This window comes from Cetorhinus maximus, chromosome 18 (assembly GCF_964194155.1).
Source record: "Cetorhinus maximus chromosome 18, sCetMax3.hap1.1, whole genome shotgun sequence".
NCBI classification, from domain to species: Eukaryota; Metazoa; Chordata; class Chondrichthyes; order Lamniformes; family Cetorhinidae; genus Cetorhinus; species Cetorhinus maximus.
In genome coordinates, this window is record NC_135896.1 from 86422578 (window position 1) to 86436378 (window position 13801).

At 44.0% G+C, this 13801-nt stretch overlaps 1 protein-coding gene across 1 annotated transcript in view; it reads right to left on the bottom strand.

Moving 5' to 3' along the window:
• The window catches only part of LOC144693323 (regulator of G-protein signaling 6-like), a 190987-nt gene that overhangs the window by 54877 nt on the left and 122309 nt on the right, over window positions 1-13801 (bottom strand). The window contains exons 11-12 of the mRNA XM_078563120.1: window positions 12903-13013; window positions 6031-6156 (exon numbers count right to left, since the gene is read on the bottom strand). Of these exons, the coding sequence (XP_078419246.1) occupies window positions 6031-6156; window positions 12903-13013 (237 nt within the window). The remainder of the gene's footprint in view (window positions 1-6030; window positions 6157-12902; window positions 13014-13801) is intronic.

A 13801-nucleotide genomic window follows, 5' to 3' on the forward strand; every position in this document is an offset into this window, starting at 1 on the left:
CAGAGTCAAGGGATCTGGCTAGATCTAAAAAGGCTGAGCAAAATTTAAAAGAAGATTTTTAAAAAGGCTGTAAAGCAGCAAAAGGATCCACTGCGCAGATGAAACGCCAGACCTGATCAAATGTAGAAGCAGAGTCAAAGGACCTGGCCTGATCACAAGAAGGATGAACAAAGTTCAAAAGAAAAAGAAAGGTTGAAAAATAAAATAATCCACTGTGCAAATGAAAAGCCAGACCTAAGCGATGGCAGAGTCAACAAGACCTAGCCAAATCACAAGAAGGGTGAGCAAAATGATGTAAAATCAGTAAAAATGTTGAACTTACCTTTTAAAATAGGCAGCCATCAGAATCAGCACCTGCAAAGTGCAGCTAGACTGTAGCAAAGGTCCCAGCCGGCACCATAACACGAGGTGGCCGAGCTGAACTGAAAAGTAAACTTCATGCAGAGTTAAAAATCACCATTAAGTTGAGTCCCAGGCTTAGAGATCCAGGACCTGGCCCAAAAAGACTATTTTAAAGGTTTCCTGTGCAGTTAATAAGTTTTAAATGAGGGAGAAAAACAAATGGCCCGTTGGTGCGGCGGGAACCCGCTGAAAGTAACAAAACACAGGAAGAACAGAGAGAGAGAGAGAGAAAATCCAACAGCTGCGGAGCCACTTTGAAGGGAAAAAACATTTAAAGTGGTACTCACCTGTTACAAAAAAACCCACCATGGATAGAAAATTAAAACTTCCAGGTCAGTTTAGGCTAAGACAAGGGCCAAACCAAGATTGGGAGTCTCGGAGAAGAAAATTTTAGATTACAGGAGTACATCAGGATTAAGTAAGAAATTGGAAGAAGTAGAAGTTAATACACTTCTATACTTGTTTGGCGTATTTGTGGATGAAGTAATCCTAACAGAAGGTATAGGTAAATCCACAACCACATTTGGCGAGATGTTAAAAGCCTTTGACAAGTATTTTAATCTCCAAGTTGTGGATAGCACAGACTTTAAAATAAGGTCTGGAAGACCCTGCATAAAGTACCGTGGGAGACAGAAGACCCCAGAGTGAGGGAGACAGAAGACCCAAGAGGCAGGAGACAGAAGATCTCAGAGCAAGAGGGATAAAGGATCCCTGAGCATGGGAGACGAAAGATCCCAGGCTAAGGGAGACAGGAGACCCCTGGCTGAGGAACACAATACTCAAGCAAACCACAAGATGGTCACAGACCGTGTCGGTGTAATGAAGTGCACGAGCCAAAGAGTTTAGTGTAAAAGAAAGAAGAGGCTGAGAACCAGTCGAGAGGCTTAAAAATGGAGCTTTTTGAAACTGCTGACACATCACTGAAACTGCAACAGCAGGTAGCTGTGTGAAGCGAGCAGCTGGCTGGGAATGAAGGAAGGCTATCTGAAATAACCCAAAAGAAACAAAACCTGCAAAAAGAAAATGAAGCTATTCCACGGGAAAATGTTCTTATCACAGCTGAGTTGAAAGAACTCAACCAGAAGTACAGCCAAGCACAACAGCAGGCAGAAAATGTACTCAAAGAAGTTGCTGTCCTGAAAGACTCTTTGAAGAATCAATATGTAGCCCTGGAGAAACATGAAGAACTTAAAGGATATGGAATTCTACTTCAGTAAAAACAGTGTTGGAGCTATCAGCAGCAACAAAGCAATGCTCTGAAGCACAGCGTGAGTTAACAAGAGGTTACTGGGAAAATAAACAGTTGAAAGAACAGTGATTCGTCCTTCAAGATCAAATGCAAAAGGAGTATGTGACCCTTCAGCAGCATGAAGAAATGAAGACTGTCTTGAACAGCAGAATGGAAGAACAGCAGAAGAAACTCGAGGAGACTTTATTGAATGACAAGAAAACGCAAGATGAAGCAAATGAGCTTCGTAAAGAAAAGGAAAACCTGATGAAGGATCTTCACACGCTACAAGTATCCCTTAGGTCCAAGTTTGTTCCTCTGGAAAATTACAGAAGAGAAACAAAATTAATTCAATGTCACTCTGAACATACTGAAGAACCAGTTGGCAGAGAAGACCCAGCCATATTCAATATTCCAGGAGGAAGCCAAGAAGTAGCAGTAAGAAACTGAAGGGCTGAAGAACTGGCTGAATGGAAAAGAGGAGGCATTGAAAGGAAAGGCTGTAGAACTTTCCAGTCTGCGAGCGGATAACAAAGCCACAAGTAGCACGATTACAGAACTGAAACAATTTTAGACTTTGCTGGAGACAGACCTGGCCAACAGTGAAATCGAAATGAAGGGCAAGGACAAAGTTCTGTTGCAGACAGAGAAAAAAAGTATAGAAATAAGGTTGGAAAATGTAAGTTCAAGGAACTAGAATAAAAAGCACTGGATGCCTTAAACTTACTGAGAAACTTTGAGTTGCTGAAAAATCAAATGGCTGAAATTGTGAAACAAGTGGAATGTAGGTTCCATCTTTGAAACGTCAATATCCAGCAAGATGGACCCCATTGAAAAACAAAATCTTAGACCACTCCAGGGATCAATGGAGTGCACGTTCCCTTTGGAAGAAACGGGTCAAGCCCACAGCGTCAGAACAAATCAGATGGATTGTTGATAAAGAAAAATGCCACTTGAAGGAGCACAAAACGTGAAGCAAATGTAGGCAACCAAGAACTGGAAACATAGAGTACTACAATTTCAACGCCAAACCAACAAAGCAACTGAGACTACCGTTCCTCCAAATGTGACAGAATGAGATCTGGCAGAAGTGTCAAGCCTCCAGACCATCAGAATTTATGAAGTCAGAGACTTAAGTGGGGGAGAAGGAGTAACAAATAAAGTAGAGATTATATTTGGGTAAGGATTTCAGGGTGAGGTATAGGAGAAGGGTGTTTTGCAGAGCAAAGGTTAATGTGGGGCTGGAGAAGAGTACCGCCCACAGCATGGTGTAGAGAGTCACAGGATCATAGACTGCCTGTGGGGTAGAATCTGGAAGGAGCCAGCATGGAGACAGCACCCATGCATAGCAGTACCTTGGATATGTATATAGTTATGGGTTCCCAAGAAATTGTTTATGTTCAACCATACAAGTCTCCAGACCTCTTTGTGAAATGCCAAACAACCTTTACAACACAACCATCTTCAGCTACTTCATCAATAACTATCCTCCCATCATAAGGTCAGGATTGGGGATGTTCATTGATGATTGCACAGTTTTCAGATCCACCCATTGTTCCTAAGATACTGAAGCGGTCTATGCCTGCATGAAGCAAGACCTGGACAATATTCAGACTTGGGCTGATAAGTAGCAAGTATCATTCATGCCAAGCAAGTGCCAGGGAATGACCATCTCCAACAAAACAGAGTCTAACCATCTCCCCTTGACATTCAATGACATTACCATCTGTGAATCCCTTAATTAACATCCTTGGGTAAAGTGGAGGCGAAGGGCGGGGTGCCACTATTAAAAATAAACTCAACTGGACAAGACATATTAATGATATGGCTACTAGAGTAGGTCAGTAGCTGGATATTCTGAAGCAAATGATTCACCTCCTGACTGAACAAAGATCTCTCCACCACAAGGCACAAGTGAGCAATGTGATGGAATACCTTCCATTTGTCTGGTTGTTGTAGCTGGCAAGAACCACAATGCCATTCAGGACAAGTGCAGTCTGCTTGATCAGCACTCTATCCACCACCTTAATCACCCACTCTTTCATAATCAGAACACCATGGCTGTGGTATACAATCTAAAAGGTGCATGGCAACAACTGTCGCTTTCTTTGATAGCAGTAGCCAAACCCATGACCTCCACCATCTAAAAGCTCAAAGGCTACAGGCACATGGGAACACCACCACCTCCAAGTTCCTCTCCAAGTCGCACGCCATCCTGACTTGAAAGTTCATTGTTGCTGGGTTAAAATCCTGGAACTCCCTACCTTAAAGCTCTGTGGAAGTACCTACACCACACAAACTGCTGGACTTCAAGAAGAAAGCCCACCATCACCTTCTCCAGGGCAACTAGTGATAGGCAATAAATGCTGACCTTGTTAACGGTGTCCCTTCCAGAAAGCCAATTTTTAAAAATTAGTGACATTCCATATATCTACCTACATTTACCTCTGCACTAAAGGGCTGCTGTTGGGGTAAATACACCCAATATCTGATAATTATCCCTAAAAGATGGTGCCTTGGTAATCTTAGTCAATCTTAGTGTCTCATTCTCTTCAATAGCCCTGAGCACAAATTAGCAAAATGACTGCTAATCACTGAAGAATTGTCAAAAGCAATTCCTCTGAGTAAGTGTCTCACTGTCAATGCGTGCGCTAATATGTGCCAGAACCAAATATTTGGTCAGTTTTTCATAACTTTCAGAATACTCCCTAATTTTCAGCGAGTATATTTTTAAAATGTTCTCCCTTCCTTGCAATAGAATAGTCTGAGCACGTATGGAGCTCCTTTGCTTCAGGAAGTCACTTACTTTGGGCCATTTACACCAGAATATTTTCGAATGCTCCTGCAAAGGACAGCACCATTGGCAGACAAAGTTTGTTAGCTGGAACAGTCTATTACCAATCAGTGCCTAACATTGTATCAGTCAGACAATTGGTTTGAAGCAGTGGAAGCTCCGGACAGTTAAACTGCAAACGGAGGTCGTTAGCAAAACGCTGATATACTGGTTATTGGCCCGAATTTTACGGTCAGTGACAAAGCGACAGCGCTCACTGCTGACCTTGTCCACAAAGGTCCAACAATCTCTGTGGTGTGGATTTCATCTTTCCCCAGGTGAATCTGAATCTAGCACCAAGTCAAAGGGATCTCCAGGCATCCAACAACAGTGATGTCATCAAGCATGGTAAGCAGCCAATCGCACTGAAGAATTCTCAGGGACAGCAAAGTTGCAAGTAAAATGGGCTGATTATCCTTCACTTATTATCAGTTTTACATTGAGCTTAATACAAATTAGAAGCTGAAATATCATAAACAACCTAAAAGAATATCTTATTATATTAGAAACATAATTTTTTCGATCATAATGGAAAAACTTGACATTCTGCGAATATAAAATTAGTTCATAAGGCTCAGAGAGCTGTTCAGTATAGTTATACCTTAGTACATAATTAAAAACAGTTACATCTCATTAGGAAAGCATAACTGTTCCAGGAGGATTTAGCAGCGATATTACAGCATAAAGGGGGACGTTCTCATCAATTCAGTGATTTCTAAAGAGATTGGGGACTTCTACAGCACACTTGTGGAGGAGCAGGGAACCTGCGACAACATGCGAGGGTGCCAAAAATAATTGTCGGTTTCACAGGGTAATGGCAGCAATCACTGACAGCTTCACCGTCATTACAACTGTAAAATCCTGCCCATTATGCTGATGTACATAGACTCATTTTAGTAGCCTTGGATTATAAGCGCCCAGAAATAAAAACACTTTTCCAGCGTACAGCTCGACAGGCACAAAAGTCTCTCTATCCGCCAGGCAACAGCCTTCACAGCGAGTGTAAACAGGGCTTCTCAGCTGTAAAGGAGTTCACACACAAGCCTGATCTGGCTTCCACCTGCTGTTCACAAATGACCCCTTTTCAGGAGGAGTCACTGGGTAACGAGGGTGTGGTAATTCTGTCACTGAGGCTCACTGAACTGTCCAGCTGACTGAGATCAGTTAGCTCAGCACAGGTCTGGAATCAAACCTGGGATTTCTCAGTCTGAAAGGCTTAGAATGGAGTTACAACATTGAAGCAGGCTGTTTGACTCAACCAGACGATGTTGGTGTTTATCACCACAGGAACAGTAATCCAAATACACTCATCATATTTCGACACCCTTTTATTTCTTCTTACTAACCTCCTATCTAGCATATTCTGAAATATAGATATTGTCACTGTTTCAATCACTACCTCTGGTAGAGTGTAACCGAACCTCGAAACCTCCAGTGTAAAAAAAATTCTCCTGTACGCTCTCTTAAATCTCTTAAATTTCACCTTAGGTCTTCTTACATATCAGGTTAATGGGGTGTTTGCATTTCCTAATCTAATGTTCCTTTAATGCAGTGATGACCACTTTACCTCAGATTCTCGGAGCTGAATTCGGATTCTAGAAACTTCAGAAATTGTTCCCGTCCCGCAGGATCCTTTAGTACCTCATTGAAGGAGAATCCCCATCTCTTCACACGCTGCTGGTTGAGCTCTTTGCTTAACACACAAAGGAAAGAGGAGGGAAATTCTTTAATGTATTAGCAAACGTATCAGTACATTGTTTCCAAAACGAGATTCAGTCAAGGTAAGTGAGGAAAGAATTTGGATTTATAGAGCACTGTATCACATTCCCGCAGGATATGTCCCCAAACTATTCACATACAATGAAGTGTAGTTTTTTAAAATTCATTTTTACAGGGTGTGGGCAGCACTGGCTGGGCCAACATTTATTCCCCATTCCTAATTGCCCTTGAGAAGGTGGTGGTGAACTGCCTTCTTGAACCACTTGAACCATCTTGAACAGAGTTATACAACCATCAGTATAATTTGCACATTTCCAGATAAAAATGAACTTTACAGGACATCCATAATCCTCCTTAAGATTACCATGCCCTATGAGGACGTTGGCAACTGTGGACTTCCATTGGATTGGTCCATGATGATGCTTGGCTGCAGTGGTTTGCCATTGCCTTCTGCAGCATGGCTGACCAGGAAACTCTCACTCATACTGCTTGCCATCAGGCATACTGGAAGGATTGACAAGCCGGTAATTAACCTGTTTGGCCACAATACAAATACACCTTCTGTGGCCATCAACTCCTGAAGTGGGACTCAAACTGGGAGCTTCTGGCCCAGAGGCAGGGATACTACACTGTGCCACAAGACCTCATGACCCATAAGGCTCCCCACAACTATATTGATTGTTACAATTGATCAGGTTTGACACATATCAATAACGTAAGAATATGCACAGCATATAGTTACAGCTCTCTGTATTTTATACTTTAACAATTGACAGAACAAAAATAAATTTGCAATTCAATATGCCACATCACCAATGGCTTGCACCACAGACTAATCCTTGCTCTACTGGGGTCCTGAACTCAGCTGTGCTCTTGTAGGCAAAAGCCAAACATAAGGCACATGCCTTCGCCTCAATCCCCGTTCCCAATTCCCACTGGAATGGGTCTGAAGTAAGGAGTGCACCACGTTATCAGAGTCAGCTAGAGGACCACTGGTATTGGGCTAACAAGACTGTCAGTGGGGAGAAAATTCTAGAAGGGTGGTTTATGATCCCAAAGAGCAAGATAGATGTTAAATTTAGTTAAGCTTGTATGGCCTATAAAGTCAGCCTATTAAACCTCCAGTCTGGTGGGCAGGAAGCCCGTGCATGTTTCCGGTTGAAAGTGTACTTCCCACCAGATTGGAGAATGAAAAAAATAATAGGTCAAACTTCAAGACTGGTTTGCCCTGAGGCAGCCTGCTCCTGACATCACCACAAAACACCACACTCACTAGCGCTGCTCTTAGCCCCCTGATTCCTGCCACTCCCAAATTCCCCACTGATTACCACCCCCTTAAACCTCCACCTCCCCCAATCGCTAGTCTCGATCCCTCCTAACCCTGCTACTCTCAACCCACTCCACCCTCGATCAACACTCTTGAACTCTCCCATCACCAATCGTCGCTGATGGAGCAGCAAAACTGTAGGCAAATTTCAGAAAGATGTAAAGACAAAATAGTGATAATGAGGGTCTTAAATTATTCAAACATAAACTGGGCAAAAAACAATGTAAAGGGCAAGGATGGGGCATAATTCCTGAAATGTGTACAAGGGAACTTTCTTGATCAGTGTGTTTCTAGCCTGTTGAAGAAGGAAGTAGTGTTGGATCTAGTTCTATGGAATGAAGTAGGAAGGGGAGCATGTTTCATTGAGGGAGCATTTGGGCAACAATGATCACAACATCATTAGATTTAGAGTAGTAATGGAAAGGACCGAGGAGCAATCAAAGACAAAATTCCTGAACTGGAAGAGGGCTAATTTCAGTGAGTTGAAAAGGGATTGCCCAGGTGGATTGGAAAGGTTGCCAGGTAAATGAGCAATGGGAGGCCTTCAAGGAGAAGATAATTTGGCTACAGGAAAAAACATGTTCCTTTGAGGGGGTAAGGAAGGACATCCAAAGCTAGGACTCCTTAGATGACTAAAAATGTTGAGATCAAAATCAAACATAAAGAAGGAGTCTTATTATACATATCAGGTTCATACCATGGTAAAGAGTCAAGCATAAATAGGCCTGAATTTCACATCCCTGTGGTGGAGGGTTTTTAGGCAGGAGGGGGGAAGGGTGAAATTGAAGGAGCGGGATTCCCTCTGAGTTCCCACCTGCCCCGGCCTGGCAGTGATTTTATGCTGGGGTGGGCAAGGCCTCTGATGGGCTGCCTGCCTTGCCCCAATTGAGGCCGTTTCCTGCCAAACCTCAACTTTTAGGCTGGCGGCAGGATTGACCTGGGGATGCCCAAAAATGAACAGGCTTAGGCCTTGGGCGGGAAGTGGTGGGGGTGGGGGGGCGGTGGGGGGGGAGGCGCCTCCATCAAAAGCTCCCCTCTGATTTTGGGCACCTCCCCTCCTTAAGGTCCTATAGCCAAAGGAACACCCTCCCCTCCCCTCAGCATCTCTGCCAACACTCCAATCGCCCGCTTTCCACCCCTGATGCCTTCCCTACCATCCCCGGTCTGAGACCCCCAAAACTTATTTTGCCGTTCAGTCCTGGGGCTTAGGCCCTGGCATGTTGAAGCACTTCCTCTTCTGCCCTCCTGCAACTCCTGTCGCTGAAGGACTAGAGAGCTGCTAGCCAATCAGATTGACCGGCAGCTCTCCAAGACGGGACTTCCTCCCCAGTGAAGGGTGGAAGTCCCGCCTGCAGCCAACTGATGCTCAATCAAGTGTGAAATAGCTGCAGGGCAGTTGGAGTCAGTGGGGATGTGTTCCACACCGACTCTTCGGTTGGCGGGGGGGGGGGGGGGGGGGAACTCCACTATCCGAAATATTCAGGCCATTGAAAGTACAGAGGAGAACCGAAACAGGGAATAAGAGAGAAAAAAAAGAGTTATGAGAAAGACTATTCTCCTTGGATATGGGGGTGGTGCCAGAGGACTGGAAGATTGTAAATGTAACAGTCCTGCTGAAAAGAGGAGTGAGGGATAAACCTGGTAAATACAGGCCAATCGGCCAGACATTTTGGTGGTGGGAAACTTTTAGAGACAATATTCCAGGACAAAAATAATCGTCACTTGGAAAATTGTGGTTTGACAAATGACAGCTGGCATGGATTGGTTTAAGGCACATCATTTCTGACAAACATGACTAAGTTATTTGATGAAATAATGGAGAGTGGAGATGAAGGTAATATGGTTGATGTAAAAATGGGCTTTCAAAATATGATTGGCAAAGTGCCACATAATAGGCTCAATAAAGGTAAAGTGATAGCATGAAAATTGTCTAAGGGGCAGAAAGCAGTGAGTTGTAGTGAGCAGCTTTTCAAACTGGAGGGAAGTATACAATGGTGTTCCCCAATGGTTGATATTAGGACCATCGTTCTTTTTGATATATAGTATTAACCTGGACTTGTGTATAAAGGGTATAATTTCAAAGTTTACAGGTGACACAAAACCCTGGAACTGTTGTAAACAGTGAGGATGACAGTAACAAACTTGAAGTATGCATAGAGAGACTGGTGAAATGAGTAGGCATAAGATTACATTTAATGCAGGGAAGTGTGAGGTGACACATTTTAGAAGGAAGAATGAGGAAACACAATACAAACCAAACAGCACAAACTTTGAACCCTGTCAAACTTTTCATGCCGAATTTTTTCTAATTATGAACATACATAGTTTTACATTTTGAACTTCCACCAAGTGCATATACAACCCGACTTTTGACTTGCCCCAGCAGAGTGTTACAAGTGTTGTGATATGCCTTTAAGGGATAGCAGCATGACATCACTAGAAGGGAAGCATGTCATGTGATCCAGTCTTAATTTTACTTTGGCCTGTGAGCAGGACACAGCACACACAACTCTGCTGCCTTCGAGCTTTCTATCCACATATAAATGTTTTCATGTGCCTAGTCTAAATAAATGAACCCACAATGGGTTTGCACTATCCCTTAAGAACGATTGGTGTTTATATGATTAAAACAACATGACAACAAGAATCACAGGAGCCTTGGCCAGATTCTTCTGCTTCTGCTTTAGTGTCAGTATCACAGACTAATAGCCATATTCAACCAACATTTCTATGGATAGCACCAACTAAATCAGGCATGACCTGCTAAGGTGGTAGTCCTGATAATGAAAGACTTAAAAATGGAAATGATCTAATGATGGGTCTTGAAGATTTCAAGTGATGGGGCTGTGACTATTTCCTTTGGCAGTTTGTTCCATTGTGGGATTGTCCTTGGGAAGAAACATTGTTGATACACTGTCTTGGAAACACATTTGGATCTTGGAAACAAATGGTCTTTGTAGTTTGTGTGGATGGCTACCTCATGTTTAGTCATTGACGGGGGGCTCCAGGTACTTGTTTCTGTAAATTCCCACCAGTCTATTCCATATTTTATGGAACATGCTCAGTCTGTTTTTCTCCCTCCTTTGCTGCAGCGATTCCCATTCCAAGTCTTTGATCGAGGATGTGACACTGGGGCATTTCCCACACTGATTCATGCAGAATCGTGTAGCACATTTTTGGATCACTTGAATCATAATTATATCACTTGCCATATAAGGAACCCACACTGCATACTCCAGGATCGGATGAATAAATGTTTGGTAAGCTATAACTCTGATATTTTTGTCACGATACCAAAGGTTCCTCCTCAGAAAATCAAGAACCCTGTTTGCTTTGGATGTTCTCTGCTGAATGTGGACTCCCCACTGAAGATTGTACTTAAGATGAACTGAATATACCATTGTGTATCTACTTGTTGGGGAATTAAATCACAGAACTTAAAGCTCTCTATTGGTGGATCCTTGTTGTTGGAGATTGCACATGACATAGCATATTTTGGCACTGAATGCCATCTCCCATTGGTCCTGCCATTTTTGCAATTACAGAAGATCATCTTGCAGTGAAATGATATGTTCTTGAGTTTTCCTTTATGTGTAAACCATGCAGTCACCTGCAAATAGTAGCATCTTGTTTTTTTAACTTATTGGGAAAGTTGTTTATGTATGTCAAGAAGAGCAAAGGACTCAGCACAGTTCCCTGGGGCACTCCAGAGAGGACACCTCTAGGACAGAATGATTCATCACACACCACTCTTTGGCCAGAATTTTACATCTCACTGGCAGAGCGCGCGCCCAACCCGAACTTATGTAAAATCGTGCGAGAAGATGCCAGGCCAGCGTCCTGACTTCATCGTGCACTCGCGCGATATTTCGCTTGGCGAGAGCACGCAGCAGTCAGAAGAGCACCCGCCAACAATTAAGTGGGCAATTCAGCTCGTTAATGGCCCAATTGTAAGCGATTTTTCGTGGGTAGGCGGGCATTACATTTTTGATGAAACCTCATCCAAAGGTGGGATATAAATAGAAAGAAATATCTGGGGGCAGCATTTTTATGAGGTATGCTTTCAGGTGCTTGATTGTGATGCATGGACATTTTCTGCAGCATTTTTGTGCTTTCTTTTATTATTTATAGGTCTGCAGCTCCCTGAGGCAGCTGTCTGCCTTCAGGGAGCTCAGTGGAAGTGCTCACCAGCACCCGTGGTGACATCAGCGCCTGCCCTCTTCCCGCCCCCACCGGCAGCGCTGAGCCTTTCTCCAGCTGTGTTTCACGCTGGCTGTCCGTTAATTGACCAACCAGCGTGAAATCACGGTCAGGAGATCGTTACCCGTTCGCCCCAGGGCCTGCGGATCGCGTGTGCCCGACAAGCGCAAAATTCAGGCCTTTGTCTTCTGCTGGTAAGGAAGTGCTGGATTCCATAGTAGTGAAGTTTGCTTTTCATGAAGAGCTTTGCCAAAAGCTTTTGAGGAATCTAGTATTACCATGTGAGTAGCTTCATCTTTTTTGAGACTTGAAGCTAGGTCATCAACAGTAAAGCTGTATTGCTATCTCATGGCCCGTATTTCCCGATCGGTGAGCGGGGTGGGGCGGGGCCCGCTAGCCGACGCGTAAAATGATGCTGGATGATGTCGGGCCGAACTTCCGACGTCACCGCGCCCCATTTCGATTTTCAGGAAGGCGAGGGCCCAGCCGAATCAGCTGTGCGCCCGCTGACCTGTCAATGGCCAATTGAGGCCATTGACAAAGTCATTGAAGTAATTAGTGGATCTGTCCGTCCAACCTTAAGGTTGGCGGGCAGGCCGGGAGCCCTGGCGGGCATTAGAAAAAGCGTGAAACCTCATCCATGGGCAGAATGAGGTTTCATGTAGGTTTTAAAAAATGTAATAAAAGTGTCTTTGAAAATGATGGACATGTCCCAACTCATGTGACAGTGTCACATGAGGGGACATGTCAGGAAATTTTTTTCTTTCTGTTTTTAACATTTTTTAATGGGGAGCCGATCTCCCTGAGGCAGCACTTAGTCTCAGGGAGATGAGTGTGATCTTTCCATGCATGCACGAAAGAGCGCACTCTTGGGTTTAGGGAGTCCCCCCCCTGCTCGCACAGAGAGCGCATAGCGCTTCCTGGTGGATGTCACGCTGGACGAGCCTTAATTGACCCACTCACGTAAAATGGCAGCGCGCCCCCGGTCGGGGGCACCGATCGGGGGCACGCCTCTACATGCCTGGTCCTCAACATCCTCCACCAATGGGGGGAGAATTCTGGCCGAAGAGTATGGTGCATTGATCCAGTGTGACGTACAATCCCTTTGTAATCGTTACTTTTCACTGATACCGTGTACAATCCACTTAATCACTTGTCTTTTTTAACAATAAACAAAAAACCTCCTTTCTTACCCGGCTTCCATGTCCCAGAATGTGCTATCGTCACTGGTCCATGGGTTAGATGGATCCTGTGGTGTCAGCAGTGGATCATATTCCAGGTACTGCTCTGAATAACTGACCAAACTGAAATGCAATGCACCAAGTATAAATACAAAGACAAAATGCTACAGATGTTGGAAATCTGAAATAAAAACAGGAAACGCTGCAAATATATAGCAGGTCTGGCATAATCTATTGAGAGTGGAACAAAGTTAATAGCTCAAGTCATCGAATTTTCAACAGAACTGGAAGAAGTTAAAGATCTAACATATTTTTAAACAAGTGCAGGACCAGGAAAGGGAGGGATGAAAGGAATAAAGGGAAGGCTGGCGATAGGGTGGAAAGCGGGACTGGTTTAATGACAAAAGGGATGATGGTCCACAGCAAAAGAGGGTGTTAATGAAACAAGCAAAGGAGCAAAACAGGGGTCTAGAGGAGGTGTAAATGGCAACAGCAGAATCATAACCAACAGCTACTGTCTGAAGAAATGGGACAATGGCTATGATCTGAAACTGCTGAACGCAATTTGGGCCTGGAAGATTGTAAAGCACCTGATTGAAAGTGAGGTACAGTTCTTCAAGCATTGGAACAGTGTAAGAGGCCAAGGCCAGAGAGGTCAAAGTGGGAAAGGGGTGGAGAATTAAAATCGAGGGCAACAGGGAGCTCATAGGTTCAGATTTGCGGACTGAATGGCGGTGTTTTATTTAGTATATGATATTTGCTGTTCACAATGTAATCTCCTTTACACCGGGCAGATGGAAAAACAGATTGGATGACTAATTTGCTGAACAGAGGAAGGTGGTGGGGGGGAGGGGGTGGAAGGGGGGGCGGGTGGGGTCAGTAGGGGAGGGGGTGGAAGGGGGGGCGGGTGG